The 26,477-nt window shown below is 43.7% G+C and overlaps 1 protein-coding gene across 1 annotated transcript in view; it reads right to left on the bottom strand.

Annotated features, from left to right (window-relative positions):
• syne1a (spectrin repeat containing, nuclear envelope 1a) overlaps window positions 1-26,477 on the bottom strand; it is a 177,173-nt gene that overhangs the window by 35,875 nt on the left and 114,821 nt on the right. The window contains exons 75-95 of the mRNA XM_066677827.1: window positions 23,925-26,082; window positions 23,486-23,823; window positions 22,768-22,912; window positions 22,438-22,647; window positions 20,102-20,670; window positions 19,323-19,488; window positions 18,956-19,111; window positions 16,780-16,932; window positions 16,515-16,697; window positions 15,952-16,089; window positions 15,632-15,817; window positions 12,289-12,411; window positions 10,845-11,027; window positions 10,403-10,546; window positions 8,201-8,404; window positions 6,623-6,763; window positions 4,437-4,559; window positions 4,186-4,347; window positions 3,621-3,821; window positions 2,421-2,594; window positions 1-58 (exon numbers count right to left, since the gene is read on the bottom strand). The exon at window positions 1-58 is cut by the window's left edge and continues 134 nt beyond it. Of these exons, the coding sequence (XP_066533924.1) occupies window positions 1-58; window positions 2,421-2,594; window positions 3,621-3,821; window positions 4,186-4,347; window positions 4,437-4,559; window positions 6,623-6,763; window positions 8,201-8,404; window positions 10,403-10,546; window positions 10,845-11,027; window positions 12,289-12,411; window positions 15,632-15,817; window positions 15,952-16,089; window positions 16,515-16,697; window positions 16,780-16,932; window positions 18,956-19,111; window positions 19,323-19,488; window positions 20,102-20,670; window positions 22,438-22,647; window positions 22,768-22,912; window positions 23,486-23,823; window positions 23,925-26,082 (5,915 nt within the window). The remainder of the gene's footprint in view (window positions 59-2,420; window positions 2,595-3,620; window positions 3,822-4,185; window positions 4,348-4,436; window positions 4,560-6,622; window positions 6,764-8,200; window positions 8,405-10,402; window positions 10,547-10,844; window positions 11,028-12,288; window positions 12,412-15,631; window positions 15,818-15,951; window positions 16,090-16,514; window positions 16,698-16,779; window positions 16,933-18,955; window positions 19,112-19,322; window positions 19,489-20,101; window positions 20,671-22,437; window positions 22,648-22,767; window positions 22,913-23,485; window positions 23,824-23,924; window positions 26,083-26,477) is intronic.

Genomic DNA, 26,477 nt, shown 5'->3' with positions numbered 1-26,477 from the left:
TGTGCACAGACAGCTCTGACAGACACAGCACCTTCTGTTCTATCTCCAGCAGCATGTTCTGACCAGGAACAGAGACAATTCAGACATTATATCAGAATGCTACTGGCACTAGTTTAAGCATCCACTGTGCTCAGTCAGAGCAGACAGCTTTATATAACAAAGACGTGGCTATGATACACGTTGTGACTGATTTTAAGCTGCACTCAGAGTGGTGTTAATAGAAGACACAAAAACTGAACTGAGATTAAGATATCTTTCTAAACTATGAGTTCAGACTGATTTTATAGTAAATTAGACTGACATTGTTTTCTAACTTGCTTTGATTACACAACACCACCCTCGTTAAAAAAGACATAAAATGTTACTTATGCTTGTATTACATTGTCACATAGAAACCAGTATAGGACAGAGGGTCGAAGAGTGTCAGCTCCTGCAATGCAATTGCCGTTAAAGGCCAGAAGCACAATGATATCCCCAAATACTGACATCTCACACTGGGGTCATGGCTCAGCCACTACCCTGCTTCTACCCTAACCCTAGCACCAAGGTCAGCACTTCCCCTGGTAGCCCATTAAATCTGTGTGTTAGAGCAGTTCTCAAACTTTTTAGAGCAAGTACCGCCTATTATCAAACCAAAACCTCCAAGTGCCACTCATCCATCCATTATCTGTAACCGTTTATCCAGTTCAGGCTCACGGTGGGTCCAGAGCCTACCTGGAATCAATGGGCGCAAGGCGGGAATACACCCTGGAGGGGGCGCCAGTCCTTCACAGGGCAACACACACACACTCACACATCATTCATTCACTCACACCTACGGACACTTTTGAGTCGCCAATCCACCTACAACGTGTGTTTTTGGACTGTGGGTGGAAACCGAATCACCTGGAGGAAACCCACACAAACACAGGGAGAACACACCAACTCCTCACAGACAGTCACCCGGAGGAAACCCACACAAACACAGGGAGAACACACCACACTCCTCACAGACAGTCACCCGGAGGAAACCCACGCAGACACAGGGAGAACACACCACACTCCTCACAGACAGTCACCCAGAGGAAACCCACACAGACACAAGGAGAACACACCAACTCCTCACAGACAGTCACCCGGAGGAAACCCACACAGACACAGGGAGAACACACCACACTCCTCACAGACAGTCACCCGGAGGAAACCCACACAGACACAGGGAGAACACACCAACTCCTCACAGACAGTCACCCGGAGGGAACCCACGCAGACACAGGGAGAACACACCAACTCCTCACAGACAGTCACTCTGCGCGGGAATTGAACCCACAACCTCCAGGTCCCTGGAGCTGTGTGACTGCGACACTACCTGCTGCACCACCGTGCCGCCCTACTATGAATATCCTTTTTGAATATTTTAAATTTGCATGCATTGCACAAAATCATTCTACAACAATTACTAAAACCAATGAGAATACAGATTACTAGGTCTACAATTTTGGGGAAATAAGCATTTTGAGAGAAATAAAAACAAGAGAGGTCAATTTAATATGTGCTTTACTAGGCTTTATCAGAAAACAGCACAGTGCTCACAGCGGCTCTCAGCACTTGTATCAGTAGGAGAAGGAGGCGCGCCACTGTTAAACACTGTTTAAGGACTCTAAAGATGTGAAAATTGGCCACATTGATGCACTTCAGTTAAGTGTTCACTCTATTTTATGCCTCAAGATTTAGTCCTTCTGGGTTTAGGAGTATTTCGCTGGGCGCTGGGTTGGCCTCGGTTTGTTTGCCTTTGCTCTTTTTGTAACAGTCCAAATTGCTCATGTCCCTAACCTTTGCTTACATTAAGTAAGAAGCTGAAACTAGGCTTTCTTTACATGGATTTCACAAAATACTTGGAGATTGCATTCCCTCCCTGGACAAGAAGACTAAATTATGTAGTTTACACATGAACAGGTTTCATTTTGTTGCAGTAATGTATCTATCTTATTAATTAATTCTTTAATTAAGTAGTGTTTTTTTCGAGGTCATCTGGTGGACCACCAGTGAACCACTGTGTTAGGGAATTATCTCAAATAGCATGGACACAATGTTATCTCTTAAATTAACACTTATATCATATACAACTTCGTATCTATAAAAACATCTGTTATCATAAGCGGCTCAGCCTTACACAAGCACTGGCTAAAAACATGGGAACTGATGTTGGCACGCTATCTTCACAGAGTGGCAAATTTGACATCACTGAAACTGTCCTGAATGAGTTTATATTCCTAACACCAACCCCAAACAGTCAACATCCAGAACCCAATCATTTTAATGAAATTGTTAGCAATTTGCACAATCTGCTAGATGGGTAAATACGCCTGAGTGGGGACCAAACAAATAAAATGAGTTCCGAAGAAGGTATAAACAAACAGTGCCATCATCACAGTGTTCACCTGGCAGTCAATCAGCTGTTCCTCCATGTCCATGTCCTCTGCATTTGGCTTGAAGGCAGAGTTGAGTGTGGCCCGCGTGCTGAGTAACCAATGGTCAAGCTCCTCTGCCTCGCTATGGTAACGCTGCAGAGCCTGTTCCTGTCTTTGTTCTTCAAGTTGCTCGCTCAGACGCTCCTGCAGAAAGGACACAGATATTCCATTACTTCCACATTAGCTCACACACAAACACACAGCAAGTTCTTGTGTAATTTCATTCGTCTTGTTTACTCTGTCTTGGTTGTGCCTGTGTGTATACACCTGTAATATATTGCACTATTGAATTGCAGTGTGCTGGACACGGACACACACACACACACACACACACACACAAGGTCATACTAATTTAACACTAAAAGCATTCTACTGTTTGTTACTATTATGTAATTTGGAGCAGTTAAATGTCTCAAATGTTGTATAACAGGTCTGCGCTGCAATTCTACATGTTCATTTTAACCTGGCATCTTTGGAATGAGAGAGAGAGAGAGAGAAAGAGAGCGAGAGAGAGAGAGCGCGCGAGAGAGAGAGAGAGCGCGAGAGAGAGAGAAAGAGAGCGAGAGAGAGCGCGAGAGGAGAGAGAGAAAGAGTGAGAGAGGAGAGGAGAGAGAGCGAGAGAGAAAGAGAGCGAAAGAGAGTGAGAAAGAGAGAGAGAGCAAGACATTAAGAGAGTGAGAGAGAGAAAGAGAAAGAGAGCAAGAGAGAGAGAGAGAGAAAGAGAGAGAGAAAAAGAGCGAGAGAGGAGAGGAGAGAGAGAGAAAGAGTGAGAAAGAGAGCGAAAGAGAGTGAGAAAGAGAGAGAGAGCAAGAGAGAGAGCGCGCGAGAGAGAGCGCGCGAGAGAGAGCGCGCGAGAGAGAGAGAGAGAGAGAGAAAGAGCGAGAGAGAGAAAGAGAGCGAAAGAGAATGAGAAAGAGAGAGAGAGGAGAGAGAGAGCAAGAGAGTGAGACTTCCCTGGACTAGGGTCAGTTGTTGTCACCCTGACAAATAGCAGCATTAGAAAAATATCCTGGTGTTAATACTTCGAGGGGAAGAAAATGCTTTACACATGATTCATTAACTACTTTTTAAAAAGCTGAACCTAACCTATAAATTCAGAATCCTGAACAAAATAAACAAAGCGTAGTGATTTTCAGTAGCGTCCTCTCCTAAAACAAGGCAGTGTCTCACCTCCAGTAGCTGCCGTTTCCCAGAGGCTTTCATGCGAATGGTGGCCATGCGTTCTCCCAGCACTGTGAGGGTGGAGTGCAGTGCCAGCTGGTCTCCAGCATCCTGCTCTGGACACTCTTCATCCCGCTGCAGCTCCTCAGAGAAGCAGGCCTGTAGAGCGCTGATCTCATCCTGGAGCATCAGGATCTCATCCATCAGAGCCTGCAACATCAGCCACAAAAACGCACTCAGTTTCCGTCAGAACCTCAGAGAACAAGTCAGGCAGGGAAGCAGGGGTTAGTTCAAAACATTGCCTTTGTTTATGACTGTATTCAATGATGATGATTCATTTATTTCCGTACTGGCACCTCCATGCCTTTCCCAATCCCAGGCTGACCACGATGTGTGTGTTTCTTGCAGCTAAATCTATTTCCTGTACAGGACACAGTCTACTCAGCTCGACAGAACGAGGTGCATGTTGTGACTTTGAAAATGTACACCTAAGGAAAGGCATTACTGGTAAATGATTAAGACTGGGCATCTTAACGTGAGGTGTCTTATCCTCTCCTCTCTCCGTCTCCGTTACCTGGTGAGCCGCCATCTGGCTCTCTGGGGTTTTGCCAGGTTCTAAGCCTTCGCTCAGCGAGGTCTCAATGGACTCCATCTTTGTAGAAACAGACTGCAGTGCCTCTTGGTAGTGCTGTTGCCTCTCCAGTGCCTCATACAGGCTCTTCTGTTTTTCACTGATCTGCAGCGAGACCCAGCAAGACATCAATAAATTAAAGAGCAAATGTAAGCTGCTAAGACTTGGTTGGAAACTCATCAGCAAATATTTACCACATTCTTGAGTGTTTCCCATGAGCGCTGTAAGTCATCCAGGTTAGCAGAGGCGCTGGACTCGATGGATGGGTCATACAGCTCCTGTAACGGAGCTCTGCTTAAAGGGGCTCTTCCTGGAACCTAAAGAACAGAAAAAAAAGAAACAGAAAGAGTTAGCGTGCTACGTATGCTATAAATGCTCTGGGTGTATGTAATGCATTACAAAAACAAGCAGGAACTCTTCGCGATTCCATGTCCTGTATTTCAACTCCTACATGCCCCTAAGGCCTGTTGATGTGGACATCTGTATGTGAGCGAGACACTCAAATATATCACCTCACTCCTTCAGCTAAGGGCCTGATACTCTATACAGCTCACAAAAGAAATGAACTGAAGTATTTGTTCCTGAAATTTCACCCCCAACTTAAAAAGCAGTGCGTTATGAAATGTTTACATAACAACTCAAGCATGTGACAATAACTGGCAAACATTCTTGCCATTAGTTAAAGATTTTGTCCGATGTCTTTGTGTATTATCTTTAATAATCTCTGCATAGATTTCACTCTAACTGAAAACCCATTCTCTGCAACTGCCCAGGGATGACATCAGTCTTAGAAAAGGTCTTTCCACTCGACCAGTTACTCATAACTCCACCAAGCCTGTGAAAGCGTGATTGTGTCCACAACACTTCCTGACATCATTAGCTCCATAGTTTCCTTTATCCCCCCGTATCTCTTGTCTAGCATCATGTAGTCATGTATAAATCAGCACTGTACATTCACTTCCTTATGTGTGACAAGTGAATAAGTGGAAGGCTGTAGGGAATTAGTCAGTTTGTTCTTATCTATTCACAATAATGGGTTAATGATTAGATTTTCTCTTAATATTTTTAAAAGAAAGTGAATAAACTGTATCCAGCAGGATGTGTTAATTATGAACCTAGCACATGAGGTGACTGTGCTGGAGCAGGTTGATGCTATATGGTGAGATCCTATATGATCCTATATGATTATAATTGTCTTAAACAACATTGATTAGATATTTTTATTGGCAGAATCTCCACAAAGCATTTTTTGCACTGCAATATCTAAGTGTGGGAGTCATGGTGGAGCAGCAGGTAACGTCGCAGTCACACAGCTCCAGGGACCTGGAGGTTGTGGGTTCGAGTCCCGCTCCGGGTGACTGTCTGTGAGGGGTTTGGTGTGTTCTCTCTGTGTCTGTGTGGGTTTCCTCCAGGTGACTGTCTGTGAGGAGTGTGGTGTGTTCTCTCTGTGTCTGCGAGGAGTGTGGTGTGTTCTCTCTGTGTCTGCGTGGGTTTCCTCCGGGTGACTGTCTGAGAGGAGTGTGGTGTGTTCTTCCTGTGTCTGCGTGGGTTTCCTCCGGGTGACTGTCTGTGAGGAGTGTGGTGTGTTCTTCCTGTGTCTGCGTGGGTTTCCTCCGGGTGACTGTCTGTGAGGAGTTTGGTGTGTTCTCCCTGTGTCCGCATGGGTTTCCTCCCACTGTCCCAAAACACACGTTGGTAGGTGGAATGGCGACTCTAAAGTGTCCAAAGGTGTGAGTGTGTGTGTCGCCCTGTGAAGGACTGGCGCCCCCTCGAGGGTGTGTTCCTACCTTGCGCCCAATGATTCCGGGTTGACCCCGAACCCACCGCAACCCTGAACTGGATAAGAGCTTACAGACAATGGCTATCTCAGTGTTGGAATAGTGATCCCTGTTTTGTAGTTTGCTCCTTAATCTGAGCAGTCTGAGTTTTTCCGAGGTGAAATCAGTAGCTTGTTACCTGAAAGCTGTTAGAAGACAATTATCCTACAATTCCAGCTAAAAAAGGTAAGCAGATGTTTAAAAGGAAGACTGCAGATTGTTTAGAGCAGCAAAGCAAAGGTGATTGTACACGTTAAAGCAATGGTTTAGCGAAAAAGAAAGCAGATGAACATGGGTCTGTCTCAAAGCCTAGTGAGCTTTACACATGCTCCCCACAAGAATGCTGCCCCTATTCTTAGTTTTCGGTTGGATGCTGCCTGCTATGGTAATGTCATTTGACTTAACTTTGAGGACACATATGCAGCTGGAGGCAGCGCACCCTTTATTTGAAGATGGCTAGGGGATCACAATAACCTCTCTTATCAGGTTTGATGTCAGCTAAAATGCTGACTTCTCAGGCGGTAAAGATGAGTTAGTATAATGGGCAGCAGAGCAGAAGGTACCTGGTTAAGGGAGGCATCAGCATTAGGCCCAGGGGAGGGGGATCTGCAGGCTGGAGGAGAGGAGACCTCACTGTTGGTGCCCTCCTCACCAGACTCCTCCGTTACCGGGGAGAGGAGAGTATGACAGCGGCCCGCAGTCATCTAACCAACCCACAGAGAAAACAAAGAAGTCAGAAAGGAGGTGCAGAGAGAGAGAGAGAGAGAGAGAGAGAGCACAAAAAAGTAACAGTAGTGAGAGGATCCTGAGGGAGGAGTGAAGAACAGAGGAATAAAAGAGGAAACAGAGAGCAGGCAGAAAAACAGAGATATTATAGGATCTGCAAATCCACCCAGTACAAATCCATCTCATAGGAGGAGAAGTATCAAAGGGAGAAGCTGGAATAGAAAGCACTGAAAGGTGGAGGGTAAATGAGTGCACTGCAGTGCTGTAGAACAGGGCCAACCACGTCTGTTTAGAGCAGAGAGGACATGACTAAGCTCTTCACGGGAGCTGCATCATTCTAAAGGAATGAATCTGACCAGCTACTAGAGTCTTAACCTCTAAAACAACTTTTTATTCACTTATTATTCAGTAACTACTATAAACACATCTAGTCAAAGGACATATATCCTACAAACATTCTATTTTGTTTTAATAAAAGGTCCAGTTGTTTGTCCCATGGCCATTTCTCAGTCTAACTTTGTCATTTAGATTAAACAGGTTATTAGTTCAATCTCAAACACAGTCACAGGGTTAACCTGCTGCAGGCTGAAGTGTCAGAAATATGCAAACACTGCTTGTGTTGTGTGCCAGTTACGACAAATTCAGAACAGGTTGTTTATGTAACCTATAGTTAGACAGTATAAAGTCCATGTTTACAGTTCAAAACTTGGGAAACGTAAGTTCACTTTCCATAATAAGGGCTCCGTTACGACAGTGAGCAACTGAAGTGTACCAGTGTTTAGCTCTGTACCATTGTGCTAAAATTAGATCTCTCTCTTACAATGTCTCCCAGCTCCACTACTGCAAAGCACCCTCCCTTACACACACACACACACCCTGTCTCACTGGGCCATAAAGAATGACTGAATGCTTGAACAAGAATCACAGATGGAGTCTAAGCAAAACTGTGGCCAGCCTCCTTTTTAGTAGTTAATGTGGAGCTTGGCCACTTTTGGCTGCTCTGCTTCAGAGCAATACATTGTGATGCAACCAGCAGCAATCGTCTGGCCGACCCAAAGCAGAATAGTTACAGTGAAGGCCAAAAACACCCTCATCCTGTTTCCTGACCCACTGAGAAACAACAGCCCCAGCATATGACACAGCGGGTAGAACTGGGGCATGTGTGGCACTGCAGAGGAAAGGGAACAGTAATGCAATACTTCTCCACAGAGACCGAGAAAAACAAACAGGAGGCCAAGAAAGATTGGACGCAGAGTTCAGAGAGCTAGGAGAAAGAGCAGAGATGTCCACAGAAGCAGCACATACGGGATCAACGCCCTAAGAAAGCCAGAGGCAGCTGTAAAATGAGGAGCACTCACTACCAGATGCCGTAGTCCCTGCATGTGCATGTAGGTGCGAGTGTGTAAATCACTCACCATTACCACAGAGGGGTGTGTTGCCGGGTGTTTGGACATCTCCACCTCCTCGTCCTCCAGTTCCTCCAGTCCATCCGAGAGGCCGTCCACTTCGCTGACCGTTAGCAGCATGGTGGCGTGTTTGGCTTTCACCGTCAGCATCTTGCACTTTGAGTTGAGGGTGGCTATCTGCTCCTGGTAGCCTTTTATCTTCTGGGCCAGCTCCTGTCACGACACCACATTACACATTAGCCCCTAAACCCCAAAGCCCTGGGGCTGCTCCGTTTAGTCCAGAGGATGAATAAACAAACATATGTGGTCCAGATTAAGTCCGACATGGAAAAGCGGGAGGGGGGGACGGATCAGGGGTCAAAGCAGAGAGGAAGGCGGCAGCAGCAAGTTGAGCATTCATGCCTCTCTCTCTCTCTCGCTCTCTCTCTCTGCCGATTTGCAGTAAGAAAAAAAAAGCAAGCCAGCAATGGCTCAGTCAGAGGCATTCTCAACTCGCAGCCAATCAGAGCACTTCAGGGGAGGGCCTGTCGCCAAAGCCCCAGGCTACAGCATGCCAGACAGACAATGAACTGGACCAGTGCAAGCGAGAGAGGGGGAGGGGCAAAGAAAGGGAGGAAGAAAGACTCAGTGGATCGAGGCAGTACTTCCTCTCCAACCACACACACACACACACACACACGTAACAGGAAATGATCTCAAAACTAGACGAGCCCCCTTTAGCCCCCAAATTTCCTTCCTTCCTTCTACTTCCTACTTCTCCACCAATCCACAAGCAGTTCTGCTGAATACAAAAGGGTCCAAGAGGGAGCAGAGAGAGCTCATGTTACAGATTTCTCACCCCCTCCCTCTCTTTCTCTCTGTCCTTTTCACAAACACAGGCTATACTCTGATAATGAGGTCATGTGGGAGAGGGGAAAACTGCAGCATTCTGCTCTGCAGAGGAAAATAAAGACTGATTATTGAAGCAGTTTAAAGGCACCAGGCTGCAACAGCACAAGCTACAGGCAGAACATATGCAAAACTAGACACCACAGATAAAGCAGTAAAGCAAAAGTGGCCTTCCTGCTCGTTTTTAATGATGCAGGTGGACGTCTATGTGCATGTAAGCAGGTATATCACATCTTAAGGGTTTTTTCCTGGTGTTAATTTCTAATATAATGAAGAATGAGACACACTCTTCAGTGGGAAAAATAAAGACCCTGCCCTACCATACAACTACAGAATATAAACAATGTTCATCCAACAAAGGTATGTTAGGAATTCATGTTGAAGATAGTCCAAAACTATGTAGATAACCACATCTGAAAGTGTTATCAATACCCTGCTCAAAGACATTCTGCAGACTCTTTTCACACAGTTTGTCATTGCACAGAATTCAATGAAATCGAGTAGCCGTCCTAAAGATATATTCACTAACATTATATAAAAAAATGAAACATAGTTAAGTAGCAGCCGAGATATTTCACTTAAAGATATGCACCACCCGGCATTTGGGCAAATAGTTCAGTAGTTCAAATAGTTCCATAAAAAGGTGCTGTCGAGTGTAGAACTGTGATGGAATAAACATGGAATATAAAGATCTGTATGACGTCCTGTAAATGTAAATATAAGCACTGACAGTCACAGGTACCCACAGGTCCCAGTATGAGGCAGGATTCCGCTCTTGTGTGACCTTGTGGTAGGAGCTGTACTGTGTATTCAGACTTTATCTATAGATGTGTTACAAGCCCTTTGTTACAGTAGGTTTTTAACTCAGAAATATACAGAAAAAAATAGTCTTATAAACGAGGAGAGGTGTATTTTTTACCGTAAGTCACAAATATACTGTAATTCAAGTTCAATATTTGTTCAACAATAATAAAATATTTTTAATAGAATATAATAAAAAGTGGTATTATATGCTTTGATGATATATGCATTTGTTTTATTAAAAAGGGTCTGCTAAAATATACTAAAATATGCTAAAATATACATGGGTTAGAAAATTATATTCTGTAATAAACAGTGTGAGGAAGATGGATAGTGAAAGTAAAACAAACGGCTCCCTTGTGTGCATGTGCGTGTGTGTGTGTGTGTGTGCGTGTGTGTGTGTGTGTGTGTGTGTGTGTGTGTGTGTGTGCATGTGCGTGTGTGTGTGTGTGTGCGTGTGTGTGTGTGTGTGTATGTGCGTGTGTGTGTGTATGTAAATGGTATGAGACAGTGAGCTCTCACCTCATGGTGCTGTATCTGTGTTTGAATTTCCTGTATGTTGCCCGTAGCAACAGGTCGGTCCTGGATAACACGGTGAGCTTCTTCTATGAGCTTCTGCAGATTCTTCACTTCCTGTTCATACTGTTCATACTGCACCATGGCCTCCTGGGAACAGGTCAGAAATAAAACACTGGAACTTCAGCTGCACTGTGCTTTACCCTCAGCCTGGAAACTGTTTCATACAAAAATACACATCTACTCTGCTACATCTGTGGAGACAACTTTACTGTAGAGTCTAATGGTAACAATCACAATTTAATAATAATGTTATTTTATGCCACCTTTGCATTTACACACACATACACACACACACACACACACACACACACACAAAGTACTGTGTTATGTCATTCATGTTGTTCACCCCGGGACTCGTGTCTTGGTTGTGCCTGTGTGTATTTACCTGTAATATATTGCACTGTTGAATTGCAGTGTGCTGAAGGTGGCTGCTGTCCTGCTGTAGACTCTGAGCAGTGACACACAGGGGCAGGGTTGCCAGCACCTCCTCTGGCAGCTGGAGGGAGCTCATACACGTCTGCAGAGCCTGCACCTGCACTTTAAATCCCTCCATTTCTTTCAGCAGGAGCTGCAGAGTAAATATACTGCGTTACTTTCGCCCAGCATATAGAAATATGAAGCTTAACATAAGTGTAAAGCACCATTCAGTCAATAGTGTCTGTTTGTGTTTGCACATGTGAAATATCATCTAACATCAAGAAAAGTAATAATTATTAATTCATTCATTGTCTGTAACCACTTTAGGGTCGTGGTGGGTTCGGCGCCTACTCAGAATCACTGGGCACAAGACGGGAACACAGCCCTGGAGGAGGTTTGGCACACACACACATACACACACACACACGGACAGCCCCGAGCATCCAATCCAGCTACCAGGAACATGGTGAGAAACTGGAGCACCCAGAGGAAACATGGACACAGGGAAAACACACCGAATTCCTCACAGACAGTCACCTGGAGTGGGACTCAAACCCATAACCCTGTGTGGAGCTGTGTGACTGCGACACTCCCTGCTGCACCACTGTGTCACCCCCAAGTAATAAGTAAAAAAAAAAAAAAGATAAATAAATAAATAAAATAATAATAATAATAATAATAATAATAATATAAGGGGCGGCACGGTGGCGCAGCAGGTAGTGTCGCAGTCACACAGCTCCAGGGACCTGGAGGTTGTGGGTTCGATTCCCGCTCCGGGTGACTGTCTGTGAGGAGTTGGTGTGTTCTCCCTGTGTCCGCGTGGGTTTCCTCCGGGTGCTCCGGTTTCCTTCCACAGTCCAAAAACACACGTTGGTAGGTGGATTGGCGACTCAAAAGTGTCCGTAGGTGTGAGTGTGTGAGTGAATGTGTGTGTGTGTGTGTTGCTCTGTGAAGGACTGGCGCCCCCTTCAGGGTGTATTCCCGCCTTGCACTCAATGATTCCAGGTAGGCTCTGGACCCACCGCGACCCTGAACTGGATAAGGGTTACAGATAATGAATGAATGAATGATATAAAGTAATATATTTATAATTATAATGATGATTTCAGTAAAATTTCATCCTATAGGTATGAGAGCCTGTGCTGAGTGTCCCAGCAAAGTGCTTAATTTCAACACAAACACACCTGTTTAAAGTAGACTTAAATATAATTGTTATTACACAAACAAGCTGCTGTTTCAAACAGATGAAGAAAATTTTACCATAATTTTGTATTAATATTTGGTTGTATTCCTTTTTTGAGGCTTTTCTGAGAGACCCGGATAAATAAAACTACATAATTATTTTCAGGCACCTGTTTGCTCTGTTTTTCATTACAGCTGTGAATAATTCAGACTATTCTGGGGTAGAGTACCTGTCTCTGGACCAGTTGTTCCCGGAGGCTGAGGCGGGCGAGTTCAGGAGAGGCCAGGGTCTCCTGGACTCTCTCTATGGACTGATGGAGGCTCTTGACCTCACTCTCCAATCTGCTCAGGTCCTAAAAAGAGTGTTATTACAGAAATCAGGTTTACCAAAGGCAAGCTCAATAACATTCATTTTAATGCATCATAATGATAATGATGAGGAGCAGGAAGCTGGAAAATAAACAAAGTGCAGTAGGTTGCAACTCAACCACATACAAGAAGAAAACATAATACTACAGGTAAAGATGGATCTCAAAAATGAGCATGTTTATGAATGAAATGATACAGTAATCCTCAAAAATGTAATTTCTAAAGCAGTGTGTGTCAACAACCTTTGGACAAACCACTGAACAAAATCTCAGGCTGTTATTAGCTAATCTTCTGGAAGGAGGAAAGCCCCTCTCTCTGCTGGATACAAACTCCACATAAAGAGATTATAGCCACCAGCAGGGATTTGTAAAAGAAGCTTTAGAAAAGTTCTTAGTATTTAAGTAATAAACAAAACAAAACTTACAGTGGCTACTGTTTTCTTAAACACTGGGTGACGTAGTTTAGGTCGAGTGACGGATCACAGTCAGAAATCTTACAAATTTATTTAAAATGAGTGAGGTTTGTTTTATTTTATCTTAAAATATTTAGAACTAAATTAATAAGTAAATTAAAAGCAATGACATTTAATGTCAGTTACATACTGTTATGCTTCCATCAAATGCATTTTCTGTGTTAGTGATGTATACATTCCTGTGTTGTACTGCTTTCTCATAGATTTGGGCTTTAATTCAATGCAGTTTTAAACCATGTTACAAACTTTGGAATTCATACAGTTACATTTTTGGTTTTCGCAGAATGATTTTCTGGATCAAACATAATTATATTTCTCTAAATATACATTTAAACTGATAAATTCCCCTTTATTTTACCCTGTACAATTTTAATTTTCCTTAAAAATGGGGTGCATTTAATGAGATCTTAAAGGCTAAGCACCAGCTCTATGAAAGTGTCAAACAAATAAATACAGTGGAGTTTGAGTTCCTAACTTGTGTTTATTGATCGTCAGAAAACATGTTATTTCTTACTAATTCAAGGAATAAGGTTTAAAAGACCGTTGGTCCCCCCCCCCCAACGGTGTTGGGAAACTCTAATAGGCGTCTTGCCTGTGACGTAGATGGTGGACAACAACTCTAGAAGCTGCACTTAATTTAATGCAAAATGAGGAAAAGGTGTGTTGTTTTTGGCTGCAATCATTCAATGTACAGTGGGACATCTGTGCACAAATGGCCCAAAGATCCCAAAATATCCAGAAAATGGACTAAATTTGTCCACTTTAAACGGGCACTTTGGAAAGGACCATCCGCTCACTCCGTTATCTGTAGTGCTCATTTCACTGGCGCTTTTCCAACAATATGGGCATGTAAGGACACCAACGAAAGGTGTTCAAGAGCCTCTGTAACATGGAGGTAAACAGGGTAAGGACACTCACTTCGCCTGTTTTAGTTGGTGTTAGTTAACGTTAGCTTGACTCGCTAAACTCGGTGGCTCAGATTATACTCGGCTACGTAGCTGCATTACGGAGGTTTATAGTGTCGGATGAATTCGAGTTCGACTTCGATCACATTTACAAGAATAACGGTACCTCTACATTTGAGTTTAGCTTATTGCTAGGCTATTGTCGTGAATAATGTTGGTTATTTAGCTAGATACTGTCATAACAGTCCGTCATAACGGTGTTTTACCGCGGCGTTGTTCAGCTGTTGTCCACCAGTGACGTCACGGTTGCGTTCAAGAATTTCCGTAGCGAGCTCGGGTTTTTCCGTCAATTTAATAAAATTGTCAGTTTTAAATCATGCTATTTTCATGTTAATTCATACTTATATCTGTCAGTAACTAAAATAATGTGAAATATTCATGGAGGTCCATTAAGGTGCTTAGCCTTTAACAGCACACCAAGCAAGTATAAGGATTACCCTTGATACTATGAATATCGTGTCTTTCAATAAACCTGACTTTAATAATTTGATTTTCCACATCACGTATGTCACAAACAGACAACTATTACTTTATTATTCTATTAATGTTTAATCACCAACTCATTTTATCTCTCCCTATGAACACACAGATAATCAGGTCATGTCACTGATCCACATTTCCAGAGTACACTTAAGCACATGAATCACTCCCTGTCATCTCGAGAATATCCTTCCTAAGAGAATGTGGCAGAGCTAGACTGAGCTGAAGACACACGCTGCTCTGTGGTGAGAGCAATTGTTTCATGGTATGAGGAGTGTCACAGGCTTCGGCATTGAAATCACGTTTCATTTTCCATCTCCAGAACTGAGCACATGTATAATATCATTAGACATTACACAGTAGACAGGACTAAGCTTAACGTTCCACAGTCTCCTCTTCAAATCACAGCTTCCAAATAAATCCATGATTACTTTCCAAAAGCAAGGCTTTTTCCTTGCATGTATTTACATAATGTCTACACTTCGAGGAAGTCCAGTTGATGCAGTAGCTTTTCAAAATGGATAATTCAGTAGAAATGCATGCTGAGAAAAGAAATGTGCTCATTCTGGGCAGAGATAAGCTTCAGCCTCAAGCAGATAAACTGACAGTGTTTAACAGGACCACTAGATGGCAATATCTAATCAAAAATACAGTGCATCAGACTGCCAGCAAGAGCTGAGCTATGGTGAGAGTTAGTGAGGCAGAGTAAAGTAGATACTGCTTATAGTTTCTATTTCAGAGTGCAATTTAGTTTAATCTTGTGCTAAATGAATGCATTAAAAAGGCCGCTAATTTCAACTCTCATCTTTAAAGATGCATTCCAGAATGTATGCTGACTGCATGTGTGTAGACTTGGAATACATTCATTCATTCATTATCTGTAAGCACTTATCCAGTTCAGGGTCGTGGTGGGTCTGGAGCCGACCCGGAATCATTGAGCACAAGGCAGGAATACACCCTGGAGGGGGCGATATACAGATCTCTGAAAAATGAATGTGACATTTTAGGCTCAGTAAGCTTCAGTCCTTAAATAAAACACAGCCAACCAGAGAAAATTCATCCTTGTAGCCAGAAGTTAGCTAGTTAGCCAGCTAGCTTCTTTCCTTCATTCATCTAGGGGTCTGATTTTGCAGCTTTTGGTTTGGGTTTAAGGGTCTCTCTCTCTTCAAAATAAAGGATACAGATCATGAACTAGCAGAAATAAATGCCACTGGGGCTTTTCCAGAACATCCACTGTGAGGACAGACATTAAGGTCGACTTTACTGCAGTGCAGTATCATGGATTACCTTGGCTGCATCTTGTAGACCCAGCAGGCGTGATTTTGCACGCTGCTGCAGCTCTTCAGCATGATGGCTCAACTCTGCCACCTGGTGGCCGAGCGAGTCTGTCTGCACAACCTCTCCCATTAGTGCCACTCTCTCCACCAGACCCTCCATCTCACCCTGGAGCTTCCGCCACTCCCGCAACAAAGCCTGTGCCAGCACAGTTAATAAAGGGTATGAAGTCATTGACATCTAAACTTTAAAAAGCAGGAAGTCAGTGATGTGTGAACTGAATGCCAAATTAACATTCACTTTATTGATCATACGTTAAAATAACATCACACCTGATGGGTCCTGATTTGTTCCTGCATCATAGAGGTGGGGCTCCAGACGATGTTCGTTGAAACAAGAGTCTCTGCCTTTTCTGTCCAGTTCAGCACCAAGGTGAGCATCTCATTGAACTCCTCAAAGTGCTGCTCAGCCTGACACACAATGGGAGAATAAAGGAACAATGTCAGATGGATATTCAAACAAATGCATCAGAGAAAATGCCTTATTCTTAAACTTGAATGAACAGAAACGATCAAAAAATAAATAAACACAGTGTGATTAAATAAATACGATATTTATTATAGTGTTATTACGGTGTTCATCAGATCCGTGCAATGACTGGCGAGCACCAAGATGTCAGGAACCAACCCTGCATTTGTCTAGTTGTATTTAATAAGGTTTTAACATTTTTACAGACAGACAAATCTACCTTAAGTCTTAATATATTGAACTTTATTTACATTTATGTTTGACCAGACACCGCCACCAAGATTTAAACTATTATCCTGCCATCTGAACTATCCATGACTATTAAACATGATAGGCAACATGATCATTTTGAGTTTCTATCTTTTACCTTCTTAAGGCGAGTGGTCTTTCCTTCAGCGAGCCTGCTGGTCTGAGAGTGAAGCTCAGTTAACTTGCTAAGGCTTATACCCAGCTGTCTGGCCAGCAGAGGGTTCTGCTCCCCGAACTCCTGCACAGCCACATCCAGCTCAGACAGGGCCTGAGAGCAGTCCTCTAACTCCTCACGCAGTGTCTGGGGAGAAAGGAAGAAAAGAAAGCTGGATAACTATGACAGAGTAATAATAATGATTTGTGTGTAAGATTAACGATGCTACCTCAGTCTCCTCTTTAGCCTCCTCTACATCCATAGACTTCTGTTTTAGTTTCATAGAAATGGTGCAGACTTTCTCAGAAATATCCTGAAGTCTGGCATTGAAGTCTTCTTTAATGTCCCTGCTGTGCTGAACTTCCCTCTCCTTGCTCTGCACCTGAACACAGAAAAAAACAACAATGTCATCATTCATTCATTGTCTGTAACCGTTTATTCAGTTCAGGGTCACGGTGGGTCTGGAGCCTACTCTGAATCACTGGGTGCAAGAGGGGACCTCACCCTGCAGGGGGCGCCAGTCCTTCACAGTGCGACACACACTTACATCCACATGGAATCACACACTGCAAATTATAATTTCACAGGAACATGGAAGTCTGCCAATAAACTTCCTCAACAGCGAAAGGGCTGGCGATTTAAAATCAATCCCTTGCAGTGTATCCCGGTGTCCAGCAGGAGGACACTTCACTGATTTTATTATGAATATTCTGGTGGAATATGAGGGGGAACTGCTCTAGAATTACTTAGTCCACGGAGAGTAAGACTGACCAATTAAATGTTTACAGAGAAAGTTATTGACCAATAACGCTAGCTCTACAGTCAGACTGTCCAATCAGCAGATTTTAGGATACTTCACCACGCCCCCTTCTCACTCAAGCGAACCAATCGGAGTAGGGGAGGGCGGGACTAGTTTGTGAATGAAAAACTTCTCGAAGTTCTATGTAAGCTCTAGAAAAACAAAATCCCGGACGTTTGTGAAATTCCGCCTGGACATTTTTTTAAGTCTAAAAAAGAGGACGCCTGGTCACCCTACATTAAGTCATGTAAAATAGACGGTTTTACCCTGGTCAAGTGGTCAGAGCAGGTCCTTTGACACAAAGGGTTCTTTTAAACACACCTGGTTTAGTCTCGACCCTCTGACTTTTCAGTTTGGCCTGAACGGAAATGGCTCAAATACCTGATCAAGCTGAACCTTGATTCGAATCGTGTGTAGCGCAATAACTCTCTCCAGTCTCACACACCGAGTGTCTCAGTTTTTATTGAGTCTGCTACTGTAGTAAACACCAAAAAAATATCAAATTTAACCAACGGTGATTCCCACTGCATTACTTCTATTTTACAACAAACCACACACTACCACTTTACACAGGGTATAAAAACACTACTATTTGTCATGCCCTTGTCCTGTCGTGTTTCCCTGCCATGTGCTCTATTAGCACATGGCTCTGTTTGTTATTGTTCATGTCTCCGCCCTTGTTTCGTCTCCTTGTCAGTGTTATTTGTATCCGTCCCCCTGGTTATCTGTCTCAGGTGTGTCTCGTCTGTGTTATGTATTTAAGTTCACTTATCTCACTTCCTGTTTGCCGGTCATTCGTTTCCTTCCCCAGGTCATGTTGCTTAGCCCTCTAGTCTGTCTGTCTCTGCTATTACTTGTTTCGTTTTCCATTGTCTTGTTGCTCCCAAGTCTTTCTGTCTCTATTGATTCTCTTTTAGGTTTGTTCTCTGTTTATGACTCTGTTTAACTCTCCAGTGTGTTTGTCCCGTTTGCGCTAGCTCTCCGTATTCTAGTCTAGTTGGTTTAGCTCCCTTTGTCTAAGTCTCTGTTAGCGCCCTCTGTCTTTTTGTCATAGTCTATCTGTCTGTATCTGTTTTGTTACCTTTCCTTTGTATAAATAAATCGTTCGCTGTGTTTTAGCCAGTGTGTCCGCCTCCGTCAGTCCGCCCCGCATTCCTGACACTACTATTAGAAGGGCACTAAAGTATACATAGTAAAATGCAACCAGTGTGGTATGGGACACAGCATTAATCAGCAAATGTAAAGAGTTCAAAGATTTGAGACAGCCAAAAATAGTGAAGGAGCTGAAAAATAAGTAATGAATCACATCCCAACCTCAGAAGCACCCATTCACACACACACACACACACACCAACACAACAATCAATGTCAAGTATGGAGCGATGCTCACACGCCATGGCTCAATTTTCCATTGTAATTTGGACCTGTCTGGCCCAGTTTTTCTGACGGCAGCAGACTTCCTTCCATTTCATCAGCTCATCAATTCTACATAATTCATGTGAACGTCATGATCAATATCCACAACAGTAAACTTCACTGGAGAGAAATATTTGGCGTGAATGTTGGTATTCCTATTTGTATTGTGTGTGTATTTTTAAGTAGGTACCTGATCCTCAGCTGAGCCCAGTGCCAGTGAGACCTCTGCTAATTGTGTGCTGATCTCAGAAGGCAGTGTAGCATGGAGGTCTTTGTACTTTGTCTGCTGGCGGTCTGCAATCTGTTCCAGCGCCTGTCGCTGAGACTGGACGCCACCATGGGCCATCTAGCACACAGCAGAGACCACAATAACACAGTCATAACACAAAACAATCATAGTCCTTAGCACACTGCAGATACCAACAGCTGAATAAGAGATCAGAGACATTTCTGAAAACCATATTGTGTCGGTCAGATCAGGGCACTAGAAAACATAGGCCCGACCCGGTGCTATGAATGCTGGGTATCTCTATCCATGATGTGGTGTAGTTTGGTACCTCCAGGTCAGACAGCAGGGTGTCCAGGTCTGCCGTGGGGCTGAGCAGCAGACCCTGCGTGTCCTGGATCCAGCCTTTAACCAGCCCCAGCTCCTTCTCCACCTCCTCTCGCTCCACCAGCTCCAACTGCACCTGCTGCCGGCTCACACACACCTGCTGCAACAGACTGGATTGGAGGAGGGAGAGGTGGGAGAGGAGAGAGTATTTTTAAATCCAAAAAAAAAAAAAAAGAAAAGAAAAACACACTTCCATATGAACAGCAATACTATAAAATAAAATAAAAAATAAATGCTACAAAATACACTACTGTTCAAATGTTTTTGATGCCTATTTAATGGAGCATTAAGAATTACCAATTCATCAAAATTCTATGAATATAAATAACATACAATAAGTAGAGATTTATCTAACCCTCACCTTACATCAGTCCAAAAGTAATCGTAATCCTTTATTTCCATTTATTCTAAGATCTTTTCTGATTTTATCTACGCTGATTTACATGTTTCTGTAAATGATTCATTTACATAATACACACTGAGCGTCCAATCACTGAGGTCTGTTTGCCTCATGCACAAATACAAACTACAATGCTTCTCACAAATGTAAAAAAAATGTCTGTATATATATATATATATATATAAAAAAAAACATTAGTTATTAAGTTATGAAGGCCACCAAAATGCACTCAATACAAACACACGCTACCCCTGTGTGCATTAGGGGCAGTGGGGACATACACACACAGTAGTGGGTAGCCATCACAGCGCCTCCTTCAGTACCTCTCATATTTCTCATGCATTGTCTGTATCTCCTGCAGACAGGGAGCCTCTGGGTTGCAGGGTTTTCTTGTCTGCTTGCATGGTGAGGTTTTCTGGTTGCTATGTGAGGCTGAGTGGCTGCTAGGAATCGGTAACTGGTTGCTAGGTGCGGCTGATTGGTTGCTAGGCGAGGATGTCTGATAGCTGGAAGTGTGTAACTGGTTGCTAGACATGGTTGACTGGTTGCTAGTTGAGGTCATCTGGTGACTCATTGAGGCTGTGTGGTTGCTGGGTGAGGTGGCTCCGTTGCTGGGTGTGGCTGGCTGGTTGCTAGGTGAGGTCATCTTGTTGCTGGGTGTGATTGACTGGTTGCTAGGTGAGGTTGCTCCTGCTGTGTGCGGATGAAGGAGCAGGCTGAGGGCGTGGTGTCTCAGCAGGGTCAGGGCACTACTCTCTCTCTCCACCTCCCGGCTGAAGGAGTCATGGTACTCTAAGAGACTGTGCAAGGCCACCATACTCGCAGCTTTCTCTACCACACTGTCAGGAACTCGACTGTGCAAGTCCTCACACACGGCTTTCATCTTGTCCAGCTAGAAGAAATGAAATAAAACATTGGGTCTACTGTAATGTTTGCTACAGTGTCACTCTCTAAAAAGAAAAAAAAAACACCATCTCATATAAAGGTAAATTTTGTAAATTCCTTCAGGATCAATAAAGCGTTTTAAAATGGTATATCTTGTGCATTCTCCCTGTGTCTGCGTGGGTTTCCTCCGGGTGACTGTCTGTGAGGAGTGTGGTGTGTTCTCCCTGTGTCTGCGTGGGTTTCCTCCGGGTGACTGTCTGTGAGGAGTGTGGTGTGTTCTCCCTGTGTCTGCGTGGGTTTCCTCCGGGTGACTGTCTGTGAGGAGTGTGGTGTGTTCTCCCTGTGTCTGCGTGGGTTTCCTCCAGGTGACTGTCTGAGAGGAGTGTGATGTGTTCTCCCTGTGTCTGCGTGGATTTCCTCAGGGTGACTGTCTATGACGAGTGTGGTGTTTTCTCCCTGTGTCTGCGTGGGTTTCCTCCTGGTGACTGTCTGTGAGGAGTGGGGTGTCTGCGTGGGTTTCCTCCGGGTGACTGTCTGTGAGGTGTGTGGTGTGTTCTCCCTGTGTCTGCGTGGGTTTCCTCCGGGTGACTGTCTGTGAGGAGTGTGGTGTGTTCTCCCTGTGTCTGCGTGGGTTTCCTCTGGGTGACTGTCTGTGAGGAGTGTGGTGTGTTCTCCCTGTGTCTGCGTGGGTTTCCTCCGGGTGACTGTCTTTGAGGAGTGTGGTGTGTTCTCCCTGTGTCTGCGTGGGTTTCCTCCGGGTGCTCCAAAAACACACGTTGGTAGGTGGATCGGTGACTCAAAATGGCCATAGACATGAGTGAATGTGTTCCCAAGGGCAGCATGGTGGTGCAGCAGGTTAGTGTCGAAGTCACACAGCTCCAGGGACCTGGAGGTTGTGGGTTCGATTCCCACTCTGTGAGTGTTTGGTGTGTTCTATTAGGGTATAGCTATTTTTATTTTAGTTTAGGTCATAAAATATTGTGAAATTTGTAAAGAGCAGCAGATGTTTTTAAAAGATTTAGAAAAATTAAGATTAGAAAAAGTAGCCGTTTGGTTGCAATGCAATGATCCACCCAAATAAAACCTGATCACAAACTGAATGAGCACCCTTCATTCTAAAGGTCTCTCAAAAATGAATTAAAAATGCTATTAAAATAAAACCTGTTTATGAATTATGGACACAACTGACTTCAGATCCTGTGGATTTAGGAGGTAGTCATGTCTTCTTTTCACGTGGCAGCTTGCTTTTATCTGAGTAACAACAAGACCCTGATGGTCATTATATTGTGAAAAAAAACCCTCTTAATGGCTGATGCATAAACAGAAGCTTTGTACATCACATCCTTCTGTTTTGTTCATTTGCATGTGGCACTGCAATAGCAATGACTCATCCAAAAGGAGTGACATGTCCTTCGAAGCGAAAAAGATTAAAGGGAAAATGAAAAGAGGAAAATCAGACATGCATTTGTGAATTGACAATCTATACACAAACGCAGGCAAACCTTGTCTTATGAGACTTACTCTGTGGGATTTATAGGCACTAGAGCTTTCATGTTGTACCATGATACGAAATTATTATCAAACATTACATCACCCAAAAAGCTCTAACCACAACCATGATGAAGGCTGTTAGAGATGACCTCACTCCACTGCTTTTAGCAAACCCTCGTTTTTAAACACTTTACAATAACTAGAAATATCATGAGATGTAATCATTTTCTGCCACGGATTTTGGCATCTAATAAAAATGCAGCAAAATGTTTTGCAACCTTACCTTCTCCGTGAAACACCTCCAGTCATGTACAGTGTCCTTGAGAGCCTTCTCCTGTGCTGTAGCTACACTGCTCAACTGAGTCCAGCGGCAGCACAGCGCACAGACTGAATGAGAAACTACGGCACTGGACACAGCCTCATCAAACTCAGTGATTTGCTCCTTCAGCTTTGTCAGTTTCTCCTGCAAAGCCTCCACCTGTAAAACAATAGCCTATAAAAGAGGAGGAGATGTGTTATCTGTCATATACACTATTAAACATGGCAACAAATCACTTATGAAATGCATTTAGGTAAAACACAAAAAGAACTATGCATTAAGAATCCACCTGACCTGGTGACTGTGGAGCTTGTCCTCAGCCTCTTGAAGAGATCTAGCTTTAGCTGTGCTACACATTGCTAATCTCTTCTCAGCCGCAATCATTTGTTTGACAACTACTTCCCTCTCGGTTTGGAAAGAACTCCACTGAACAGAGCATCTGGAAAAAAACAAAGAGCAAATACATATCTAAGGCTCAGTCCCATGTCTTAGTTTTACCACCACCCCTCATTTTTGAGTGTTACCTTGCCCCTTGGAATGGAGTTAAAATCTTACCCTATGAAATCAGACAACCTTTCAAGTGCCTGATATGCCATCAGTAGGCAGGGTTTCACAATCATATAGAAACCCCAAGTCAAGGCAAAATGGAGAGCAACGGGTAAGTGGTGAAATATGGAGTGAAATAGGTCTGATATTAGTGTGCTCTATAGTTGAGCTGTAAAAGGCCAATGATCCATTCATTTATCTTCTGTAACTACTTTATCCCGATAAGAGCCGCAGAGGGTCAAAATGTCCTTTAGGCACAAGGTAGAAACACACTGGACAGGAAACTAATCCATTCCTAGGCATTACACACTCAGCCAAGGGTTCTCACATGCACGTTCACATTTGACCCATGTGTTTTAGGATTGTGGCAGGAAGCCAAAAACTGCTTTTTTGGGTACAGCAATGTGGTACGCACTGATCAAGCATTAAATGAAAAAGATAAAGCCCAGTACAGAATACATCCTACCTATTTAGGGTTTCCTGACGATGTCTCAGCTGCTCCACGAGCACTGTACGTCTCTGACAAGTAGTTTCCAAGTCCTGTTTGACTTCCTCGATAACAAATGAATCAAAAAAGTCCTCCATCTGAGGCAGCAGGGCCTCAATATCCTGCACTGTGTTTTTGATGGTCTGTTCCGAAGCCATCACATTTTCTATTTCCTGGAGGTGCTCTGTAAGGCTTTCTAAATCTATGTCCTGGCTGGTCGATTTCAAGGTATTTTCAGCATCACCAATCCACTGGCAGGTAGACTTCAAGGCACACCTGTATGTCTGTAGCAAGGACAGTGCTGATTGTAAGGCTGCCTGTGGATAAACATTATAGAAACAAAGGTTACTGTGTGGCCTAGAAGGCTACTGGAGTGATATTAATGTGACAATCGTAGTATTAAATAATGTATGTATACCTCTTTAGCACTGAGTGCTTGATGAATCTCACTTTCCAACTCTGCAACGCTTTTCAAACAGTGCTCAAGGTGGCTGGGGAAAGGCTGTTCAGCACTGTACCTTTGCCTCTCACTTTGGTTTAAAACCTCTAATAGCTTTAACCTCGACTTTACTTCTCCTTGGAGAGCCAGGACTGACCTGACTTCACCCTGAACAAAATCCACATTTGTTTCCAGGAGATTTGACGGAGATCTGAGTTTGTGCCTGAGCTCCTTCAACCACTTTAAAGTTCTATCAATTTCAGTCTGGAAAGCATGCCTCTCCACCACACAACACTCACATTCTTGTATGCGTTTATTAATCTTTGATTTCAAGGCTTGAAGCCGTAGCTCCCTAGAGGTATCCTGAGTCTTAAGGGAGTCAGAGTCAATGAGCTGACTTAGTTCCACTCTGTGTCCAGTCAAACCCTGTGAATAACAAGCTATTCCTTCCAGAACTTTGGCCAGGTTGTGTAATCTAGATAATCTCTCCATGGCATCCAACTGCTCCTCAGAATAAAGTTTATCCAAGTGCTCCTCGACTGCATTCATCTCACTATCCATTTTCACAGTCATGACACTGTAGTCTTCTAATAAACTCAACGTGGTATTCAGCAGCTTCACTTTTTCCTTCGTCAGGAGATTGAGTCTGTTATGTAGACTAGAGAGCTGATCAGTCACCTCGGATGTATATGGTTGTCCTGCGCTATAGAAGTCCTGAGTTTTACCCCTCAACTCCTTCAATGCCTGAAAAAGATCTGCAAGCCTTTTCTGGAGCTCTGCATAATCACTTTGCAACTGTTGTCCATCCTCAAGACTTTGGCTGATTGACTGCTTCTCTAAGGCATCACACTTCTCCTGGAGTTCTCCCAGAGTCTTGCGTGTCACTCCAATTAGGGACTCGAATTCTTTGCGTTCCAGAATCACACGCTGAACCCTTTCTCGCTTCTCTTTGGTTGATATTAGAATGTTATTGTATTGATGAGGAAGGCCGTTAAGTTTCTCATCCAGGTAGCAATGATCCACCTCATTTAAGGTGGGAAGAATCTCCTGTCCTGCCCTCTGGACAATGAGCAGGAGGTTTTCATATGCCGAGGTATGATCCAGAAGCTGCTGGTACTTGTCAAACCGATTCTGTAGCTCCTCATCACTTCCACTCAGGTCAAGAACAGGGAATGTGGCTACTTCTGCTTGTCTCAACCACTCACAAACTCTGTCCAGGTCTACTTTGAAGTACTTCCGGATAACCAGTGCTTTCTCCAGCTGCTGCAAGTGCTGTGTGCATCTTTGGAGGGACGTTTCAAAGGCTCCTTGGAGTTCCTCAAGCCTCTGAAGAGTTTCAGACTTCTCCTCCTCTGTTGTATCTTTAACCAACTCCCGTCCCTGTGTCCAAAGTGATGTCAGCTCCACCTGATAAGCCCTTAGAGTGCTACATATATTTTTACAGGTCGAGACCTGCTTGGAGAGCTCATCGGGTAAAAGTGCTACATGTTCATCGGCAAGAACTCTCTGCTCTTGTTGTTTGATCCATCCCGCAGCCCTGTCCAGAGCCTGGAGGAACTGTGTCCTTTCAGTGAAAACCTTACTAAGGCTTTTTCGGTGTTGCGTCGCCTTAGCTCCCAGAGATTCCAGCAGTGCTTGGACGTCCTGCACCAAAACCTGCAGTGTCTTCCTCTCATCTATGCCAAGGTGAGAAGAAAGGCTTCCAGCCTCAGACACAACTTGAGCCAGGAGCTGCTGCTTGGCTTCCAGTTCCGCACAAAAGCTCAAATGGTCAAACAAGAAGCTCTGAGCCAAGTCTGGAGGGGGACTGCTTTTCAGCACCTCTGAGACAGATGGTCGCTGTACTTCAGCCCACTCTTGAGTCTCTCGGAGCTGGTCCTCTAAATGGTTCAGGTCTTCAAGGGTCTGAACCGTGTCCTGGATCTTCTGCTGAACTTGCATTTCCAAATGGGTCCAGCGTTGCTCCAGGTAACCCACCTGCTCTTTGACGAGGTCCTTATCTTCAAGACCGAGACGTGACAGAATTGTGTTCCTGTTATCTCTCAAGTCATCTAGCACACACCTCTGATCCTGAAGATCTACAGACAGTTTCTTCAAGGCGTCCAAACACCCAAGAGAGCTCCTTTCGGTGTCACCCCTAAAGAAAGAAGGGAAAAAGCATTTATAAAAGGAGAACGTTCAAATCCCAGCTTCATATTAAAACAACAAAAAACAAAAAAAAAAAGCTGTAATTAATCCGGAACCTACAATTTTACCACTACCCCTATATTGGTTAATATTATTAACCAACAAAGCACACCCCTATCTTGCACAATAATGCTTATAACTTATTATAAATATGCATTATAATTCTTAATTATTTGATTTTTAAAAGAACTTTTGTGTGATCTTGAGCCGGTTTGAAATGGAAAATATATTCATATGAGAAACCACCACAGTCACTTCTCAGTCTAGTTTCCCAGTATCCCAACACAGCTATTACTGAATAACTGGTACAGGTGTGCTGGGGATTTGTGGTGGGTCTCCAGGGAC

The sequence above is a fragment of the Hoplias malabaricus genome, chromosome 7 (genome assembly GCF_029633855.1).
Source record: "Hoplias malabaricus isolate fHopMal1 chromosome 7, fHopMal1.hap1, whole genome shotgun sequence".
Classification (NCBI taxonomy): Eukaryota; Metazoa; Chordata; class Actinopteri; order Characiformes; family Erythrinidae; genus Hoplias; species Hoplias malabaricus.
Note: the sequence above shows the minus strand (reverse complement) of the source record. Positions and strands in the feature narration are given on the sequence as shown.